Raw genomic sequence first — 22792 nt, forward strand, 5'->3', positions numbered from 1 at the left:
ACTATAAAAACAGCTTCCAGCATCTGTCTTCAGTGAATCCAGTCCCATGTTTCCCCGAATGAGACCTTGGAACCCCAGAAGTCTTTGTGTCTCCACAGTGGCCATAATAAACGCAGACTCGCACAATCTTTGTACAGAACTAGGCAGGTACCACTTTTATTCACATCATTATACCATACCATGATCTCCAAATGTTGCTGCTAATGTAAACGTACTTTCACTGCTCCGATAGCTGAATGAGGCCTGTCCTATAGTGTTTAACCCATCGTTCAGAGCAGAGTGTTTCTTATCTCTGCTTCTCTGTCTACGTGTGTGTGTTCACAGGGCTGACATCTGGGCTCAGAGGCACAGTGGTGTGACAGTGGAATGACGCTGTTGCTCATTACAACGCTACACTGCGGTGGAAAAAAAGATTCCACCAAACATCCAAGTAGACAAAGTGAAAAAGAGTCTAAATGCATGCATTTCCTGAGAAGGTATCCTGTCGTGTGCATTAATATACATCAGCAGTACTGCATAGGTGTTGAGCAACATTAGTGCATTCTTCCGCTTATAGCAGCGCGGGGGGGTAATATAACATCTAAAAACAAACATTAATACAAATAATGTAAAAAATAAAAATAAAAAAACTATTGGAAAATAGATATTGATGAGATGAGGCTGCATTCAGTCTCGTATTGATTTAGCCTCTTGCAGAAATGGAAATGAAGTGTCATAAAGCCTAAAACGCATCTACCATAACAGATAATCACACCTCACGTCATTACAAAAGCGTCGTTAAAGGAACGTCCTGTGAGGTATTTTCTAGCTGTAAAATACATTCATAGAGCAGCTTTTTAGGAGCGGCTCAACTGCACTGCTTGGCGCTCCTGAGCACGTCCCCTTCGCCCTTATGGGACAGGACAGAGTTTAAACGTTGCAAACTGTGTTATTGAAGCTCCAATGCAGTCATGGAGCACGCGTAAAGGTCTTGACCTTCTATCCTGTTGTGGGTTTTGGGAATAAAACCCCTTCAGTAAAAAAGAACCACATTTTTTTTAAAAGACAATAAATACAAAAATAAATTAGAATTCAACATTTCAAGTATGATAACTGATGACAATGCTTGGTGAAGGGTCTACTTCTTCATCGTGTTGCTCTGTTGCGTCTGTGCCATGGCCGCCAGCCTCGTTTTCTCTGCCTCCTCCGCTTTCCTCCTCTCCTCCTTCAGCTCTTTGTATCTCCACTTGGGAATCTGGAGGAACTGGGCATCTTTGGCGCTGCTCTTCCGCCGGACCTTCTCGGGTTCGTAGGTGGGTGTTGGGGCTTTGGTTATCCGCAACTTGGGCACCACCTGGCCCGGCCGGACGCTGCTCCTCCGCACGAGGTTGAGCGGGAGCAGACTGGTCCTCCGCAGGGCCAGAGCGTTGGAGGAGTTGCTGTCCAGGTTCCGCGGCTGCAGGCTGGCCCTCCGGTCTTTGGTCTTGGCCACCAGCGTGACCCGTGAGTTCTGGAAGAGCTTCTTGTAGTTCTCCAGCCGATCTGTTCCCAAGCCCTTGAGCTGCTCCACCCGCTGCCTCTTGAGAATCTCCTGCACGGCGTAGCGCCGCTTGCCAACGCGGGGCGGGCTGCTGGGGCAGACGGTGTGGCAGGCAGTGGCGACGAAGGGGCTGCGCAGTCCTGTGGTCATGCGCACCATGTGGTCCAAGACGCCGTCGTCCACGGGGTCGGTGACGTTGGCGATGTTGAAGGCGTCACGCATCGTCTCCGACAGTCTCTGGATGCAGCCTTTCGGTTCGCGGGCTTTAGCTACCAGCGTGGCCAGCAGGGGCCACTCAGGCCTGTAGTTCTCACAGATCTGCTCGGCGCACGGCTGCTTCATCAGACGCATCATGGCGTAGGCGGTCTCGTAGCGGCCTGTGAAGAGCGCCCACTCCCGAGGGGTCAACTTCCGCCCGTTGTCTCGAGCCTCTACGTCAGCTCCTTCAATGCAGAGGACAGTTTAGCTACATCATTCCCAATTCAGTGGTGATATTTTTAAAAATTATATTCAGTTTAACACACTCGCCTATGAACCAGAAGACCCAGGTTCAAATACCACTTACTACCACTGTGTCCCTGAGCAAGACACTTAACCCTGAGTGTCTCAATGGGGACAGTCCCTGTAACTACTGATTGTAAGTTGCTCTGGATAAGGATGTCTGATAAATGCCGTAAATGTAAACTTAGGGTTAAGTGTCTTGCTCAGGGACACGATGGGAGTTAGCGGGATTTGAACCTGGCTCTTCTGGTTCATAGGCGAGTGTGTTACCCACTAGGCGACTACCACCCTACCACATATAACCGCAAATCGCTGTTGCATTTAACCATTCACAAAGCAGAAAGTTGTGTACAACGCTCACTAAACATCCCATAATAATATCACACAGTGTGAGATACCGCAAATGCGTCCTACCAGCAACAAGTGGTACGGAGGTGCTGAGCTCAGGACGTTGGAAGGCCAGTGCGAGTTTTCTCACCTGCCAGCATCAGGGCTCGGACGCATTCCGCTCGGCCCTGCATGGCGGCCTTCATCAGCGCCGTGAAGCCGTGGCAGTTTTTGCGCTCCACGTCCAGGCCGGGGAAGTAGTTGAGCAGGTAGTTGGAGATGGTGACGTGCCCTGTGGACGCAGACGCGGTGAGTGTGGGCCTCGGCGGTTAGGCCCACGGGCTCAGGTAACGGTGGCGGGGCTGTCAAGCGGCGATGCAACGCTGCGTTTTCCCCTTTCGAGGCTCGATGGACTAAACATGAGCCGGGAAAGTGAGCAGCAGCCACCTTCACAGCGGGCCACAACGACGCGGGGACACACCGCTCTTACCTGCCTGCGCTGCGGTGATGAGGGCCGTGTTGCCCTCCTTGTCTTGCCAGTTCACATCCACATGAGGACACTGGGAGAGAGCGATGACGATGTCCACGTAGCCTTGGTAACAAGCCACCATCAGACCTGTCTGCAGAGGCAGGGGAAGAAACGGCCGGTTACAGAGGCTCCACTGTTCACGGGGGGTTCTGCGCTCGGAATTCCAGCTCGGGGCGCGGGAAGGTAAAGTGCCACTACGGTGTGTAATACCGATGCAAGGCGCCCGGATCCGTTGGATTTATTTCGTTCTAATATTCGCACCACTTGCGAATAGAGCGTTATTTTCAATACATACGTGGTTCTGTTCTGTTTGTCCAGATACAGATAGTTTAGTTTAAAAAAACAAAAAAGTGACCGTAGTGTTTTCCCCGCTGCCAGTGCAAAGTAAACACCTAAAGCAGAGCAGAGCAAACGTCACGTATTTGTATTTGCACAGGTGAAGGACTTTGGGGACTGAATGCCGGGGTCCCACTCCTGTACTATGACTGCGAGAACGAGTACTCTGCCTGGGAAGTGACGCGTTTTCCCGTGTCAGCCCTGCCCCACATAAACCCGGACCTGTAAATTGCTGTGTAATTATTTCGGAATAATTCCATTGCATGACATCCCCTGGGGGTTCCTGGCGAAAGTAGACGTTGGCAAGAAAGTAGCCTCGGCAGCTTGAGAGAGGGTGGAAGTAAATGACGTGTGTGTCCGAGCCGATTCCACCCACCCACACTCCCGTCACCTCGCCCGAGCCACGTACGTGTTTCAGGACGCCGTCAAAGAGTCGTCGCGTTTAACCCCTCGACCACCGCCGCCGCTTGGGCGTCGGCCTTGTTATCTCGACATCTGTGCTGAGGTTCAAAGCGACAGGTTCAGAAGAGTTTAATGAGCTACGAACTTAACTTCCCATACGCTCATCTGTTTGGTCTCTGTCTGTCGGGCACAGTTTGTCTGCTCAGGGCTGCAGTGCACAGCAGCACAGCAGTGGGCTGTGTGATATATATCGCAGTGTATTGCATCACGATATGAACATTCTGTTTCATCACTGCGTGTACTGAGAAAATTCTCCCGCTTTTTTTACAAAAATACACTTTTTTTATCCGTAAACTTGCCAAGTGCACCATAACTGTTAATTATGACTGCTGTTTTTTTGTTTTTTTAAACGTGTGTTCCAGTTCCCACTACACCAGCGCATTATTGCATTGTTTACGGTCACATGACATAATGCTGCATTTTGCCCACTGAACATCTGGGTCAGAGGCTAATTATTTCGCTGCAGAAGATAAATCTAAAGTTTCTCAGTAAGGGTTTTTGATGTTGCAACAGCCATAAATAAATATTGAATAGCATATAATCCCAATAATAATGTTAGATTTCTAATGTCCACACTGCGACTGATGCACGTCTGTGCAAAAACAACTGCAGCAAAACAGTATTGCATAATTTTGCACGTCTAGCTGCCTAATTCCGTTTCGTTACATTCATTACCTTTCCCTTCCGTCCTGCCAGAGCGGGAAGGTTCGAGGTGCTGCTTAGAGCCATGCTGTTAGTAGCAGGATGTTGGCTTCATGTGGGCTTTTATGACTAGTCAGCACTAGGCTAATAAAATTCCAGGGGACTTCCTCTGTTCCTTTTCTGCTGCCAGTCGACCTGTTTGTTTTTGGGGACGTCATTATATCCTACCTGAATTTATTTATTCTCGCTCGCCTGCGCCTGGCAGCATTTTGGCTGACATCTCTGCTGTCAGTCTGGCCCGTTTAGCCGTGAAGAACTGCTGGGACGAGCGCAGCGTCACCAAAACTCATCATTCTGGCGCGCAGCTGGAGGCGGCCGTCTATAAATAACCCCCGACTGCTGTTTCACGCGCTCGCAACAATCAGCCAGAAAGCCACTTCCAGCGGGCTGTGCCTTCATTACGGCTGCGGCTGCATTAGCCACACGGACATTTATGAATATGAAAATGTCTTCAAATGCCTCATTGCTAAATCCCAACAAAGTGCTTGTGTAAAAGGCCTTGGTGTTTGGAGAGCGTTGCATTCGCACAGCCGTGACTTTGTTCAACAAAGCAAATCACTGGAGTGTAGATTGTGTGAAAGTTTATGGGTCCAACTTATTGCCCATTTCATCTTAAATGTCATCGCTTGCACAGGGTATTTTTAAAAACACATATAGTTTTATTATATAGTAATAAAATGGGTGCAACCTCCAGTCCTGGAAATGTCTGGTAACGATGGAATATCTGCATACATGCAGAGAGGAACTTTATCAGCTACAATCAGTCTTGGCTTCCAATGGAGTGATGCATTTACGGCATTTATTTACATTTTCATTATTATGGCATTTATCGGACCCCCTTATCCAGAGCGGCTTACAATCAGTAGTTACAGGGACAGTCCCCCCCTGGAGACACTCAGGGTTAAGTGTCTTGCTCTGGGACCCAATGGTAGTAAGTGGGATTTGAACCTGGGTCTTCTGGTTCATAGGCGAGTGTGTTACCCACTAGGCTACTAACACCCACATAATCACAATCTTGGACAGTGTGCATGATGAAAAAGATTATCTGCTGTCTCCCTTTCAATAAATGTGAAAAGCAACCTTGTGAACAATGAGCCACTGATGCTCCTGTCAGTGCGGAAGAACATTTTTAGCCGCACTTTGAGCTCAGATTGATTAAAGCCCTGAAGCCATGAGATGTGACTACAGTACAATGTTTTATTTAGTCCACAAGACACCTTTTGTACTTTGTGTCTTTCTTTCTGGTCCCATGTTCGGGGGACTTCTTAGGTCACATTACAGGTTCGGGGTCTTGATCAGCCCTCCAGCAGCCGGTACTGTACGCTTGTCAAATCTCCTCAGCCCAATCTTAGCCGAGTGCAGATAGGGCTCTCATGTAAGAATAATCTGTGGCCCGCTCAGCTCCTAAAATAGAAAGGATAAGCCCGGTGAGCCACTGACTGCGGGGACGGTTGTGCTGCGTTCGCTTTCTTGTCCAGCAGCCCTGAGGAAATGAGGGACGTGGCCGATCCTTCGCCAGAAATTAACCACGTATAGGTTTATGTTCATTACCCCCTTCATTGGGGTTTCATTACTAGGTTGACCTGCAACTGCGACTACACCCAACTCACACAGTCCGATCAGAATGATCAGAAAAAAGGGACAGCGTGATGGTACTGTCTCATAATTTTCAACTTTTTTAAAGTAAAATTGATTCTTCAACTTTTACGACATTTAACCAAGTTTAATCCTTGGTCGGGAAGGTCGGAAATTCTGCTCGGACAGCGTTTGACCAGAACATTTCCAGCAACACCTAATGTCCACTACAAAAGTCAAAAGGAGTTTTGAAGAAAAAATGTCGGAAAAAAATGGTTCCGGTATTTTCACTCAAATGACATTGGCAATTAAAGATTTTAATTTAGCAAACAATTTTTAATTGTATATTTTGTTTCAGTTATTAATTTAGGTTTTGTTGTACAGCACGCACTATTATTCCCCTGAACGGTCGGATTCTGTAGTGCAGTGTGTGTTTAACGTGGCTCCCATCGTGGGCGTGGCACGCCGGGGCCGCCCCGGCACGCCCCCGAAGAGTGTGCGCTCAGGCTTCCACGAATTACAGGCTGGCCAGCTGCCATTTCATAAAGACTGAGGGGGCGCGCTGGCCTCAATTTGGTAATACACCGCCAATCCGTCTCTGGACCGGGGAGGCAGAATGCGGGTCAGTGCCTAACTGTTGATGTCCAGATGTTCCGTCAGCGCAGGGCTGGAGCAGTCTGATCCACAACCCCACAACTGGCCGGCGCATCATTTCCAACACTACTCGTGTGCATATAGGCAAGATGCGTATTTTTATGATTATTTTGGGCTGTGCACAACACTCTGCCCTGTGGGCAAAATATCACAAATATTGGTATTGCACTATAAACATTTACATTACATCTCAAAAAATGCATATGGTCATTTGTATATCATGAATATCAGAAACCCAGCAGCTCAGATTATTAGAATATTACCCACAATCCAAAATCTAGCAAAAACAAATGACATTTTCCACTACATAGTCACAGGTTCAAACCCCGCTGAGTGTCTGAGTGTCTGTATGGTATCTGATAAATGACAAAAAAGCAAATGTAAATTGATTATTTTGTGTAACTATGATGAGACCTTCATGCAGACCAGGATAAAGATATGAGGACTTTCTTTTCTCCCGTCTTACCGAACAGACTGGAAATGAGATTGTATTAAGCATGTGCAACAATATCCTGGCAGCCCAACATCAGTCTCATCACGAAAACAGGAATGGTCGCTTCTACCTGTTCCCCTCCAAACAGTATTCCCTTGCCGCAATTTATTCTCCGTTTTCTAATCTCATATCCCATTTGCAGATGCCTCTGAACTCTGTAAATAAATCAATACGCCTGGAACATGTACAGATTATATGTGGGAATACAGAAAATGTTCTGTACCTAGTGTATGCTCTCTTACCCAGAATGCTCCTGTGCACCCCGCACACAGAGGAATGGCTGTTCCTCGACTTGTGGGCACCTCTTTTGCTTTTTATTTGCTTGTGTTATTAAGAGCGAGTGCCTTGCTTATTTAGGTGTCCAAAATGAATAATGAATAATGAATAATGATAACTAAGAAATATCTAACAGAGAGATAGCAATTGTTTTTTTTTGTACTTAATAAAAAATATATTTTTTTGAGGGGGTGGGTGTACATTGATGCCTTGTACTCCATCTACATCTTCTCAGGTGCCCTGAGACTTTACGAACTGGCTGCGAATGTGGTATGTTGATGCCTTGTACGCTGTAATACTGTGAATACTTTAATTCCGGAGTAGTGTGAAGAAGAGCGACCCCTCTTTTAGGGGCTGGGCCCTCCCCCAGGGGCTTGAGGGGTGAACCCAGATGGAGGGTGTGAGAGAGAAGGAGAGGGAGGGAGAGAGAGAGAGCCTTCCCACCATTGGGAAAGGGTAAAAAACCACGGGAAGTCTCTCGCATGAGCTCCAGCACAGCAAGAACTGTCCCCCCCCTGGAGGACCGAGACTTCCCTCAGTGCCTCGCAATACCGTACTGTGCTGGCTTACCCTAAAAAACAGGCTGTATGGACCAGGTACAAGTGGGACATTTTAAACTAGCGTCCACAGTGATTTCTGTTCTTTTACCCTCCATCATGTTTCCTCCCATTGAACAGCTTCTCTTCCTCATACGACTGTTCAAATGAACTTAAATTACTGTAAACCTAACAAACTGTGCTCTACAATTTGAAACACACTACAGTTTATGGTCAATTAATAACTTCCTTTTAAAAATGCAACAATGTTTGAAACAATGATTTTGATTCTCTACTAATGTGAATTAGTAATGCCCACTTTTTTGTGTCGTCAATCAGGCGTAGCACTGGATATTCCATCATTAACAGACATTTCTGGAGTTTCCCATAACTTGGTGTCAGAGAACAGTATTATTAATAAAGCGGAGAATAAAGAACTGTTATGGAATATGGTCGTGCAGCTTTATGAAGGACACGGACCTGGTTCTGGTGAGGTCAGAACGCGAGAAAGAAAAGCGACGTTTTACCTTCACTTTCATGTGCTGAGGTTGACCTACCCTGCCGTTCCTGTCGGTCTCCGTGACCTCCCGCTCCGTGACCCTTGCCTGATGGTGACCCTGAGGGCGCGGGCGTTTTTGGAGCAGCACGCCTGGAAGAAGGTCGGCGGCTCCGGGCTCTGCGGGGTCGGGCTCCTCTCCGAGTCGGCGAAGTCGTCGTCCAGCGGGTAGAAGGAGTCGTCCGAGGCGATGCTCCGGGTGTCGGGCAGGTCGGAGAGGTCGTCGTACTCCTCGTCCTCGTCCTCGTCCTCGTCCCGGTCATGCTTGGTTTTGACGGGAGAAGAAGAGGCTCCTGCGTCCCTGTCCTCCTTGATGAGCACCATTTAACCCCCCCAGGTCAAACGAACCCGGCGCGGGGGACACAGCATCCCGCTGCGAACTTTCCAAAGCGGCCGCACTTCTACATCTTCTACAATCCCAGGAAAAAAGTTGGCGGAGCCGCGCAGAATCGTGCTCCGTCCTCGCTGCTGTGTAGCCCCGTAATCGGATTAAAACCCCCTGCCCCCCCCTCTCTCTCCCATCTCTCTACCTCTCTCTCTCCCTCTCTCTCTCCGTCTCTCTCCCTCTCTCTCTCCCTCTCTCTCTCCCTCTCTCTCCCCCTCTCTCTCTCCTCCCCCCCCTTTTCTCTCCTCTCTTACCTCTCTCTCTCCCTCTCTCTCTACCTCTCTCTCTCCGTCTCTCTACCTCTCTCTCTACCTCTCTCTCTCCCTCTTTCTCTCCTTCTCTCTCCCTCTCTCCCCCTCTCTGTCTACCTCTCTCTCTCCCTCTCTCTCTCCGTCTCACTCCCTCTCTCTCTCCCTCTCTCTCTCTCTCTCTCTCTCCCCCTCCTCTTCTCTCTCCCCCCTTCTCTCTGTCTCCCTCTCCTCTTCTATCTACATTTACAGCATTTTTTTTACATTTACAGCACATTTACAGCATTTCTCTCTCTATCTATCTCTCTCTCTCTCCCTCTGTACCCACGACTAAAGTTCCCGTTTCGCTTTTATTTCTTCCAGGTCGGTGGGAAATTTGCTGAAGTTTTGGGGATTTCCTGCTCACCGTTTGCCTGCCACATGATAAACATCATTTCACGAGTTTGCTTTGAATGGATTATTTGATCCCTTTACTACGTTTATTGCATTATTATGATGATGATTATTATTATGTGGGGAACCCTTCTTGAATTTCAGTGAAAACAATGAGCACCTAACTCACTGTAACATCTGAACTTCAGCTCATAATCAATAAATATCAATCAATAAACAGAACAGAGGCTATCCAGAGCCCTTATCCAGAGCGACTTACAATCAGTAGTTACAGGGACAGTCCCCCCTGGAGCAACTTAGGGTTAAGTGTCTTGCTCAGGGACACTATGGTAGTAAGTGGGATTTAAACCTTGGTCTAGTGGTTCATAGGCGAGTGTGTTACCCTCTAGGCTACTACCACCCTTTCCTTACCACTGGGAGCGGCACGTAACAAGCCCCAGACACAGTAGGATTTGTCCAACAGTCATAGATCGATCGATCGATAGATAGATATAGATAGATCGATCAGCATCAACATTTGATGGAAATTATATCTTTCAGTAGAGTTGCACCCCTCCATGGCTGTGGTATAAACTCGTTTACAGAATAGAGATTTTCACACCGTATTTATTTACAGTTGCTGACGTTGATATTTCTAGAGAAATACGGTCATTCTTAAATACCAGGAGCTTTTTGTGGGCTTATCTGACCTTAATCTGCCACTGGCACCACTTGCCATCTGCATTGTATTAGCTGATAGATAATCGGCTCCAGAAGAAATTGCTTGGGCTGCTGAGCGCTGTTTCATACACCTGAGTATTGTTTGTTTCTATGATTTTGATTTTGAATTTTCAGAACGTTTCTGAACTCAGATCATTATTTATTGAGTCCGCCTCCCCTGACCTCTCTCTCAGGCGGCCACTCAGCTCGCGTGGCTTTATAGACGAGTAAATGGTGAGCTGTGAATCTGACCACGGCTGCAGTGTCCTCCCCCACAAACACTTTCAAACCCCACAGCTTCATACAAAGCTGGGCTTGGGCCTGTACGTCTGAAACCGCGAGGTCAGACATTCGCAGCTCTCCGAGGTGGATCCCAACCGCGATGAAGGATGAGGGGACGCTGGGTGGATGCGGAGAGGCCTGAGAATGAGTGGAGAAGGAGAAGGGCGGTGTCTACTTAGACCTCAAGCCCTAGCCCTATCCTCACAGCCAAGTTGCTTTAGGCAATCGCATTACCTCAGAAGACTTCACAGCCCAGCCTGGGTTGATAATTCCCCAGGGCACCAAGTCACGCAATACTTACAGACCCAGAAGTCTGGGGGGGGCGGGGTATTTCATGTCACCAATAGTTAGTCATGGTCTGGCATAAAAGTATTTCTTTGTATTAGTTATATATCCATGTTCTGGTGTTCCTGCTTTGTGCCTAAAGATAGATCGGTCCCCTGCAACCCTGGCATGGCTAAACAGGGTTTAAGTAAAATGGATGGAAGAAAATACTATAAATCTTATGTGTAACATGTAAACATAATCATTCAACACTCATTAAACATTCATGCTCATCATGTTCAGAAGTACAGACTGTACGTGTAATTTTCAATTTATGTTTATGTTCTTTATTTATGTTCTTTATGTTTAAGACGTACCATGAACTTGATCATCATTACTTCTGGGTTTAAGAGCTCTGAAGAGGATTATGGGAAACTCGGCTTTTAAAGGAATACTGGATTCATTAATGTCATTGTGCACCATTGGTCAACCTGCTACTGACAAGGTCAATGAAAAAACTCCTACCGGGTAACACCTGACATCCATGCCATAATTAATAAACAAACAGAACAGAGACAATTTAATATGATTTATTCACCGGCTTCATTTCCCACTGAGAGCCCGAATCACTCGCTAGTTTCTGTTAATTCATCAGCGGAACACTTTGGACAATGACAGTTGGCAAATGAGTGGCCACTGCCAGGACATTTTCTGAACAAAAAGTCTGCATGACTCAGGGTCAGATGACCAAACTTTTTATGGAAACAATTACAGTATGCTGGAGAGGGAGGAGGACAAAAACTGAGATTTAAAGTGACATCAGTCCCGTGTGAGAATCTGTAAATCATCCAGACAAACGTCTTGAGCCCTACTGTGATGCTTTTTCATAGAGACAGATAAAGTCCGCTGGCTGCACCATCCCTCCTTGGCGCTCTCTGAAAATGAAGAAATTGATTTTTATTACACAGAAAATAATTCAAATTGCACCAACAAAGTTCATATTTCTAATCCAAAATCCATTGCATTGTCTTGGCCTGATCATTTTAATTATCTCTACAGATCTGAAGCAACCCAGGACTAGCACAGGGGTAAATTACAGTAACGGCATCGGTTTGACTTGCACATCGACAAAAGGGTAGTTAGAGCATTTGGCAGACGCTCGTACCCAGAGTTATATTTACAAATAACATGTAGTGGAAGTTCATTCCACCAGATACATTTACATTACATTTTACATTCACGGAATTTATCAGACGCCCTTATCCAGAGCACTTACAGCCAGTAGTTATAGGGACAGTCCCCCCCCTGGAGACACTCTGGGTAAAAGACAAATGGTAGTAAGTGGGGTTTGAACCTGGGTTTAAAGGCAGGGGTGTGAGCCTCTATGCCACTATAATCCTAGCCTAGTGGGAGCCAAGGAGCCCTGACAGAGAAGAGTTGGCAACCCATGGCTCTGGAAAATAAATCATTATTTTTTTTATTTTTATTGCATTAAATTGTAGCTTGAAGATGTAGATTGAAGATTTTTGTAATCTTGTAACATTAAAATGCAATGTGTTTATTTTTTTTTTTGTTCTATGGCTGCCACCCCAACCAGACTGTTAATCAGTTTGTTCATTAGAGTCGCGTTTTCAAAATCTGATGCCTCTTAGGGTGAGTAAACGGTTGTTTGAAATATTTTGTGTTTAATGATTTGCATATGTTGACTTTAAGTTGTGTGGAGTTAGCATAATTCCTCTAAGTTATGGTGACCAGATCTCCTATTTTTCCAGAACACTTCCGGTTTTTAAAGTTGTCTGGATGATTAAACATTCATGTGCCATCCTGGATGAGCTGCACTATCTGAGCCACTTGTGTGCATTGTAGACTGTATGTGGTCACCACCTGCAGAACCACGCCTTTATTGGGGATGTGTTGTTAATTGACTATAATTACCACGTTGTCTATTCCATTTGCTCAACAGCATTGAAACTGAATGTCAATCAGTGTTGCTTCTTAAGTGGACAGTTTGATTTCACAGAAGTGTGATTGACTTGGACTTTCGTGCACACACGAACCAAGGGTAAGTTGATGTATGACAAAACAAGGACGGGACATGGTAAGGATACATTTAAACTAGTTCTAAAAAATGAAAACATTCAAAACAATCACGGTAATCAGAGCAGCAGAAGACAAAGCGAACACAAACTCAAGAACATAGAACTGGAGCAACCATCTTACTTCCTTGCTGAAGCAAGATTTACATTTACATTTACAGCATTTATCAGACCCCCTTATTCAGAGTGACTTTCAATCAGTAGTTACAGGGACAGTCCCCCCCTGGAGACACTCGAGTTAAGTGTCTTGCTCAGGGACACAATGGTAGTAAGTGGGGTTTGAACCTGGGTCTCCTGGTTCATAGGCGAGTGTGTTACCCACTAGGCCACTACCACCCTACGACCATGGAAATACTGAGAGATTTAGAGAACATCAGTCCAATTGTATATAAGTTAATTATCAAAAATACTAAACAGGGGTCCAGCTGTTCAGTGTTGTGAACGGATTGACCATAAAAAAGCTGAAATATGAATTCCTCTGACAGAATCAGAAACCCCATGACATGCCTTCTCATGTCTCATATAGTGCCCATATAATCCTGATACGTATCAAGTTCAGATTGTGTGTTACTGAGCTGCTGTTGTGAAACCTGCATCTGCAGTATTGTGTTTAATCAGCGTCTTTTAAGCAATGTGCTGCATCTGTTTTATATTGACTTATGTTCAACGGCCAAAATATGATGTAGTCACAAGGTGAAGGATATTGTGGGAGGATTCAATCACTCCTAGAACACCAGGAACCAATATTCTCTCCTCATTTGTTATCGTTCAACTAAGCAGTAACATGTGTGGTGGTACGCACCGCAACACTGATGTTTTAACACTACAAAAATGTCAAGGCGTGGCTTTTAACAGTGTCTAAAAACTGAAATCAATACAAAATCAATATACAAATGGAAAACTATGTGGCAACAAGAAGGTAAAATGTGAATTTAGTAATGTGTGTACAACAATGACAGCTCAGCTCAGAAATATATATTACATGAGTACAATCACTGCACTGGTTACCCATCAAATTTAGGATTTACTATAAAGCTCTAAATGGTCTCGCCCCAAAATACCTGAGCGAACTTCTGGTTCTTTACGACCCGCCACGCCCGCTTCGATCAACGGGTGCGGGGTCACCACTGGTACCAAAAGTACAGAAGGCCACAGCTGGGAGCAGATCCTTCTCATATAGAGCTCCGCAGTTGTGGAATGGCTTGCCTGTCAGTGTCCGGGACTCAGACACAGTCTCAGTGTGTAAATCCAAACTGAAAACCTATCTGTTTTCTCTGGCCTTTTGTTAAAGTCCCAGACACTCATTTCACTTCATTTTGACACAGTGTCAATTATAAAATCCACTTTATCACACAGTCACAGTGTTAGACACAGACAGTGTTAAATTCACGGTAGTTAGGCTGTCCTTGTTATGGTACCGGGCCACTGTAGCACCAATATACCACTATTACCACTATTTCAGTATCGGCCGTACAATGCCACTGTCTGTTTCATGCTGGGTCATCGTTTAGCAGTTGCCAGGAACCAGGATTTATCTGCTGTCTCTTCACTGGAGTCTGACGGTGGTCTGGGCGCTTGATTCCGTGTCTCGGAGAAAACAAACAGAAGCAGCTAAACGATGACCCAGCATGAAACAAACCAGAGGGTCACCACAGCCACAACCACCGTAACAACTACAGCTTCAGGGAATTTGTCCTCTGCATTTAACCCATCACCCTGAGTGAGCAGTGGGCAGCCATGACAGGTGCCCGGGGAGCAGTGTGTGGGGACGGTGCTTTGCTCAGTGGCACCTCAGTGGCACATTGGCAGATCAGGATTCAAAAGCTGCAACACCAATGCTACCCAGTCACTGAAACACCAACCTAACCTTGAGGCACGAAGGCCCCCGACTTACTACTCAGTTCCCCTAAATAAATACACCCACCATCTCCTCATTTGGGTGAGCTCAATATGTACTAGTGGTAGTAGCCTAGTGGGTAACACACTCGCCTATGAACCAGAAGACCCAGGACTACCATTGTGTCCCTGAGCAAGACACTTAACCCTAAGTTGCTCCAGGGGGACTGTCCCTGTAACTACTGATTGTAAGTCGCTCTGGATAAAGGCGTCTGATAAATTCTGTAAATGTAAATGTAAGGGGGAAAAAGTAGGTGGTCATCAATCAAGTCGAATCTAGAACTCTATATCTAAATATATACACATACATATTCGCAATTCACTCTTTCATAACCAAGAAGACATAACTCAAATTATACAAGGATCCCAATGTGGGATGTGTAGTCAGTATAAATTATGTGTAATTGGCACCCGTGCAGAAAAAAGACTTAACGTAACTACATAATACATTTACAACATGCACCACATAGTCAAAAGGAATTTCCTCTCCTCTCTGAAGACTCTGGGGTGACAAGACAAGTCCTCAACTTGGTTTTGCTTGCGCGCCCTGTATTGTCCCTAAAAACGATAGGGTCGCAAAGATAAAAAAAACACCTGCTCACACGTGTATTGCAATCTTCCACAACCACTGTAAAGCTCTGTGGTAAGTCTCTAGGGTAAACTCTTGCCCCAACAAAGCCCACTTTACTGCCAGGCACTCTAGCTCCACCACCAAGTACCTGGTCTCACGTGGAAAGAGCTTGCGGCTTATGTAAGCCACAGGCTTCTGCTCAGTCCCCTCCCCCTGAAGGAGGACTGGACTGTGCACCCAGACTGATGCAGACAGCACAGGTGTGCCCAGGTGTGCCAAGTACTGCCCTCATGTGGTGCTGTATATAACTATGTCATCCAGGTAGGCCGCTGCAAATGCACCAGTACAGTCTAATACCTGGTCCATTTGATCCTCTGAAAGTAGGTGTGTGCCCTTTGCATCACTGTAAACTAAAATAAACCCAGGGGGTCCGGAAAGCAGTATAAGGCCATGCTCCTTTGGCCATAGGCTCCTGCCAGTACCCATGCAAAGATCCAGGGTGGTGATGTACTGTGCCTTACCCAGCCACTCTATGAGGTCCTCAAGCCTCGGCATAGGGTAGGCATTAAAATCTGTGACTGTGCACTGACCTGACGAAAATCAATGAAAAAATGCAAGTTCCCATCCTTTTTGGGAACCAGGACCATCAGGCTGCTCGATGACCACAAGGTGCTACATCCCCTCAAACTCCTCCTGGAGTGCTGGCAACAAGCACTCAGGGATCTGATACATCCTCTGCGGCACTGGGCGAGTGTCTTTTAAGAGGATACCATGCTCCACAGGTGCTGTGTGGCCCGGCTGGTCTTGAAACAAACCCTAAGGAATGATGGACTACAGTCATCTGACTCCACAGCAGCAGTGGAGTTGCAATCCAGCTCAACGGATCTAGACCTTAATGGGAAGAACTGCTGTGATACATCATCCTCTTCCACCACTGCTGTCGTCCTCCCTCTGTAGGCTGCTTAAATTACTGGGAAGCTCACACACTCCAGCCCCCACTTCCTCTGGACCCACCTCAGGTTCTGACATTTTCTGCATTGTCCCAACAACTTCTCCCTCTGGCTCTGCCTGCCTGTCTTTAACACTTTCGGTTGCTTAGGTGAGTTTATTTCCATCTCGTTATACGGCATCACAGCCAGGAGGTCTTTAATTGACTCCTCAGGGATTTCCTTCACCTTAGCTTGGGCTCGGGTCACCATGCTAATGGGAAAAGAACCCTGCAACAACTCTGGAAGTATAAACACAACCTGGTCCAACACCACCAAATGGCTTAATCTCTCTACTATCCCTGCAGTTAACCTGAAAGCCTGACCCCCTTCCTCCACATAGATCTCAACCCGTTTATCATGTTTCTCTTTGACAATTTTTGGATTGCCCCTGTCTGCTCATGAACTCTGAGCCACGCTTTGCCCACTGCCTTTGCCTCTGACAAACCGAGCCCTTCTGGTACCGAATTCCTCTACATCTTCCCTTATGCCTATGCCACAGTAAACCTGTGCCCCTGAACCTGATCTCTGACAGTATGAGTTAACCCAATGCAATGGATCTGGTGTCCATACAGGATACCCTCAGTCAACTGCTGCCATCCATTCAACTGCAGCAACGTTCCTTGCAGCAGCAGACCAGCCAGTAGCAGCAGCACCAAACACATGTACAACTGGGTACCACCCTCTCCACTCTGACAGTCTAGGTCCAAATGATACAGGCTCAAGCAAGCGCTCACACCATCGGACAAGCACTGGACTGGGCCACACCACTTCTAAAGCAGTGCGACTCCCTATGCTTCTCTCTGGAGGCCTTCAATTTTTCAGGGGGAGACCGGGGACAGATCAGCGTTTCTCTATACCTCATGATCATGAGGCAGGGAGCACACAGTGTGACAGACTATGACAGGTTCCACACACAGGCAAATGACACGGTAAAGGATGAGATGGGGGTCCTACAAATCATCCAACTGGCAACATAGAGAAGCCAGGAACGCAGATATCATGCACCACTATCTCGGCCCTCTCCATCATGCATCCAGGAATCCCCATAAACTGCCGCCTCACAGCCACCGGAGAAGCCCATGCAACTGGGGCATGCCCGGGCCCCCCTTTTGCTCCAGGAGAGACAGAGACGGGAAGAACAAGGTCTGTGCTTTTACTGTGGGGGTCGTACAGTAGCTCGCAGGGACTTTTCCGGTTCCACAATGGTGTTTTTTTCCTTTGTTTTTCAGCATACCGAAAAAGACACATGCTGACATACAGGAGGATTTATGCGAGCAACTGCGCATGCTCGGACTGCTGCGGAGAGCAGGCTTACAGGGCCCGGAAAACACCACCACAGGCCTATGGAAACCCGGCTGCAAGTGGTGCACGAGAAACCGGTAGTGCGGAAAACGGTCAGGGATCTGGGCTAGGCTAAGTGCTAATCCCAGCCGACTGGCTCTCCAGTCAGTTCTTTTATCCAACGTCCATTCCTAGACAATAAACTGGATTACATTAAACTTGTTTTTCTCAGACGTGGCTCAGCGACAGAATTCCCTAAACATCCTCACCACTTTCTATAGAGGAACCATTGAGAGCATTCTGACCAGCTGCAACACTGTCTGGTTTGGGAACTGTGCTGCATCAGACCGCAAGACCCTACAGCAGATAGTGAGGACAACTGAGAAGATCATCGGAGTCTCTCTTCCCTCCATATGATATCCATGCCAAATGATATCCAAAATAGGTGGGGTCATAAAAGTGGAGAGGTTTGGCCAGTTTTGTGTACTCACACTGACTCCTGCAGTTTGTTCAAAAAGCTGTCTATTTGGTCCTGTGGGATCTCTCCATCCACGTGAGCCAAGTATGTGAACAGACTCACGAAGGCGTCATAGGGGATACGAGCAGCGCCCCCTTCTGGATCTTGAGTCAGGATTTCACAGGCATGCTTCAAAGCACCCATTATGGTCTGTACACAGGGAAAGATTGTGATGCGAGTTCATGTCTTGCATCTGTAGTGCATTGGGGTTAAATGTCATGTGAAATGTTATCCAGTACAATTATAATGCCTTGAAATGTACAGACCAAATATCTTACTGTAAAACTTTTTAACCATTATTTTCCACTTACCCCACCTAATGCACTGCAGCCGAGTGCAAAAAACTGCATCCAATCGATCGTTTCACTGAAGCTACCTAGCGCCAGGAGGGTATCAAGCTGATCGCTTGATAGGCTGAGGCCTCTCCATTTCTCCTGTAGTTCCTCTTTGTGATCGTTTCCTTTGCTGAACACTGAAGATGAACCAACGGAATATGTCAGATTGTCAACAATGGTGATTCTGATAGAGACAGAGCAAGCTTCGCCCTGCCATCAGCAATTCATTTTACCTGTTTGTGAAGAACTTTTAGTAGGCCCGGGGTGAGCCCATTGTTTGTTTGCCCTGACATTTCTAGCCTGTCTTTAACAGGAAGAGGTTCGCCTTTCGATAGCGCAGAGAATACCTGCAAGAACAATCAGGACTCTGAGCACAATGATTGTGACATGAGAGCACCTTGGAGAGATGAAAAAGGAGCTTACGCAGCTGACCACTGCAGAACATCCTGTGGCTGTGTTCGTATGGCAGCTTTGGTGAATTGCTTTAAAATGTCAGGCAGTTCTGGAGGAATCCTGATTTGCTGAGCACAGTACATTGTGTCCGGGAGTGGCATGACTTCACCCTGCAAGAATACGGGAGCTGAATGAAAGGAGTGAATCATGTTCTTTTTGGTCTCGCAAGTACATTTACATTTACATTTACATTTACGGCATTTGGCAGACGCCCTTATCCAGAGCGACTTACAACGTGCTTTCAAGTTACCAACGATGAAGAGATCAATTCCGGTTCACTAGGACCCCAACTATGAATACATCTATTTTATTCACTCTGTTGTAGATTCTGTACACAAAGTTCGACAACAAGAAAATTACAATTTAATCTAAATATTCTTTAAAGAGGAAGGTCTTGAGCTGTCGTTTGAAGGTGCTCAGTGACTGAGCTATTCTGACCTCGAGGGGAAGTTCATTCCACCACCGAGGGGCCAAGACGGAGAAGAGTCTAGATGAGTGTCTTCCTTTTACCTTCAGAGATGGAGGGACCAGGCGAGCAGTACTGGAGGCTTGGAGTATACGAGGTGCAGTGCGAGGTGTAATAAGGGCTGTGAGGTAGGATGGTGCTACTCCATGTTTGGCTTTGTAGGCCAGCATCAGCATTTTGAATCCGATGTGTGCAGCTACTGGGAGCCAGTGGAGAGAACGTAGCAGAGGGGTGGTGTGGGAGAATTTGGGAAGGTTGAAGATTAGTCGTGCATTTTGTGGATATACCCAAGAGGTGTTGATCTTGTGTTGAATGCACATGATATGATGAATGATTTATTTCTTTATTTTAAGCATCACTGTCCTATCCAGATCTTTTCGGGAAGGCCTTGCATATTTCAGCCAGACAATGCTAAACCTCACAGCTAAACCTCATCTACAACCAAAACTCCAGTGTTGTTAAAAGAATAAGGGACTACATAATGGTGAACACGGAACTGTCTCAACTTTTTACCGTCAAATTGATTTCGTTCTTTTTAGACATTGGGACATTGCCTTTGACTGTTATGATTTGTAAATCATTGCGCTCTGTTTCATTTATATTTTACAAAGTGTCTCAACGTTTTTGAATAGCTACCACAACTGTGACTGGGGAATAATGGGAGATGGGAAATATGATGGATCCAGACAGCAACAGTTCGGGCGGAGCTCACTGGTTGTCATGACCAATACAGTACAGTCATAAAGCAAGTTCATTTGAACAATAAATGCATTTTGAATCAAATTATATATGAAGGGTGAAGCAAAATTAGGAGACAAAGCAAATATCTTTAAGCACCAGCACCAGAACACTAAAAAGAAATAATAAAAACTATTTGAAGAGTTGCATGATATGAGCCGATATAAACTGCTACATATTGAGTTGTAGACAATCCAGGAATAATTTGAGAATATTGATATTGCTATTTGCTCTTGAGGAAAAAAGGGAAGACGCAGGAAAAAACAACTTGGGAGCAACATGGGAGAAGAAGAACGAACAGCAACTGGTGGAGAGTGATGGACAAATGACCAGGTGCATGAATGTGTTGGATTTTTCCGCTGGAAAACCGAGGTTCGAGAGCCAGGTGATGAGGTGATGAGAGGTCTTTTAAAAGTTTATTGAGGAAAAGATATACAAAGATTGGGCTGAGCTGCCCCCTGGTGTAGGGTTGTAGTAGCCTAGTGGGTACACAGTGGGTAACCAGAAGACCCAGGTTTGTAAATGTACCCATCTGGGCCAATACAACAGAGATTGTGGGGCTGTTATCACCCTTCCAAGGTGGCAGAAACCTTGTTTGAATCAATCAAATGAGAAATTATTTGGCCTTCACACTGTCAAATGTTTCTGCTCAATAATACTGCTCTGGTGTGGGAGTCAAAGGCATTAATGAAGTTGTGAGAAGCATATTTTCTCATGATATTTTCCTTTGATGTTATTTGATCATTTGGATATCTTGGGGTTGATGTTTTTGCTGATAATCATTTTCTTTTTTTTTTTTTTTTTAGTTTTTATTGACATTCTGTTTCAATTGTTACATGTACAATCAAGTATTAATCAAAAACTTTTTAGCTCTTTTTCAGTTATGTCCTCAATCATTATTTTATTCTGTTCTTCATCTAACACTGGTAGTTCCAGAGAGTCCAAAAAAATTATCCATTTCAGTTATGCTGCTTCCTGTCTTTTTAGAGTACAGAGTCTTATAAAATGTTTCAAGACTCCTAAAAGACTCCTATTTCATTAGTTTATTTTTTGCTATTATAGTCACTGGATCTTTGATTTTATTAATTGTGTTCTGTGCTATTTTCTTTTTAAGTTTAAAGGCCAGAACTTCAATGAATTGGATCCGCCTTCATAATATCTTTGTTTAAGGAACATCAAATTTTTCTTGATTTTATACGTTGTCAAATTATAAATTTTGTTTGATTTCCTCCAATAGAGGCTGTGCTGTTCGCTCTTTATGTTTTTTCTCCAATTCTTTTAGCTTATTTTGTAGTTCTCCCAATTTCTCATTTCTCATCTTTTTTTATAGGAGGATATTGCTATGATTTTTCCCTCTCAGGACCACCTTTATGGCATCCCACGGAATGGTAGAAAAGAAGATGTGGATTTCTCTTTTTATCTGTTCTTTAAAGTGAGGATCATTGAGCAGGCTTGGATTTAATTTCCAGTTTTTCATTAATGTTGGGTTAGCAGAACAGGTTGTACTATAAGTCTAATGAACTCAATATTCAATAGTTTCAATATTCTTATTATGAGTGCTTCTGGAGAGATGACTCTCCCATATCCTAAGCCTTTCATAATTTTAACGCACTTTAAGTGTTCTAAACCAAAAAGTGTGACTCTGTCGTAATAAAAACAATCAAATGCAGAATGTGAATAATATAGATAACACCAGTTCAAAGAAGTTGAAAGTCTAATGAAAGTCTGGTACTAGGGTGGTAGTAGCCTAGTGGGTAACACACTCGCCTATGAACCAGAAGACCCGGGTTCGAATCCCGCTTACTACCATTGTGTCCCTGAACAAGACACTTAACCCTGAGTTGCTCCAGGGAGACTGTCCCTGTAACTACTGATTGTAAGTCGCTCTGGATAAGGGCGTCTGATAAATGCTGTTAAATGTAAAGGTAAGTCTAATATTGAAAGTGATACATTTGTAGTTTCAAGAAATATTTTAGTTCGTTTTAAAAAATGAGCAAAACGGGAAATTTCTGAGTGTTGCGAAGTAGTGGAGTTAAAAAGGTAGAAGAAATATTTGTAGAAAAATAATGTATAATTTCAGTCTCTGAAATTATTTGTAATGTTCACAGTTACTGGGTACAGAGATGTCACAGTTATATTTGAATGTAATTGATATGGTGAAGATCTTTTTTTTATCTTTTGATAAATTGTTATTTATAAAATAGAAGCACTTGTTATGATCTTACCTTAAAGATTAGATACGTCAGTGTTAGAAATTGCCTCAATTCTCTGTTGTGCATCCACAGTATCATCTGGCACGTCTTACAACTTCCTGAAAGCCGCTGTTTCGACTGCGACGTCACCTAGCAACCAAACACTAAGTACCCGCCCTCACGCGTGTTGCCAGATCAGCTGTAGTTAAACAAAGTTTAGATATACTCTGTCGGAGAGGATCAAGTTGTTTGCTGAAGCACAGAATCCCTTTAACGTTTAAAATGAGCAGGTACGCTCACTGCATTACGGTCCAGAGTACATGATATAGCTTATCAGAGAGGCAAATACCAGAGCTATTTTATAAGCCTTTTCATGTCGGCCGCCATGTACATATTTTCCATATAGTTACAATGTGTCCCTTTTCAAAAGGACAGGGTGTCATAATCAAGTTTTAAATACCTTTAAAAACATTGAATATAATATTTGCATATATTTATTTGTTATAACATAACTACAACAG

General features: G+C 45.1%; 2 protein-coding genes across 2 annotated transcripts; both read right to left on the minus strand.

The window, feature by feature from the left end:
* Positions 1-126: 126 nt before the first annotated feature.
* On the minus strand, positions 127-8941 carry LOC114766404 (ankyrin repeat domain-containing protein 33B-like). Its single transcript, XM_028957173.1, is given in 5 exon segments — positions 127-1962; positions 2499-2639; positions 2838-2967; positions 8468-8508; positions 8511-8941. Coding segments are annotated over 5 exon segments (1437 nt in total). The 5' UTR covers positions 8791-8941; the 3' UTR covers positions 127-1117.
* Positions 8942-11528: 2587 nt separating this feature from the next.
* Positions 11529-22399, minus strand: LOC114766444 (ropporin-1-like protein). Its single transcript, XM_028957252.1, is given in 7 exon segments — positions 11529-11672; positions 18062-18237; positions 18399-18532; positions 18535-18559; positions 18656-18769; positions 18848-18985; positions 22305-22399. Coding segments are annotated over 7 exon segments (720 nt in total). The 5' UTR covers positions 22371-22399; the 3' UTR covers positions 11529-11605.
* Between the last annotated feature and the right edge of the window lie 393 nt (positions 22400-22792).

Source organism: Denticeps clupeoides, chromosome 2 (genome assembly GCF_900700375.1).
Source record: "Denticeps clupeoides chromosome 2, fDenClu1.1, whole genome shotgun sequence".
NCBI classification, from domain to species: Eukaryota; Metazoa; Chordata; class Actinopteri; order Clupeiformes; family Denticipitidae; genus Denticeps; species Denticeps clupeoides.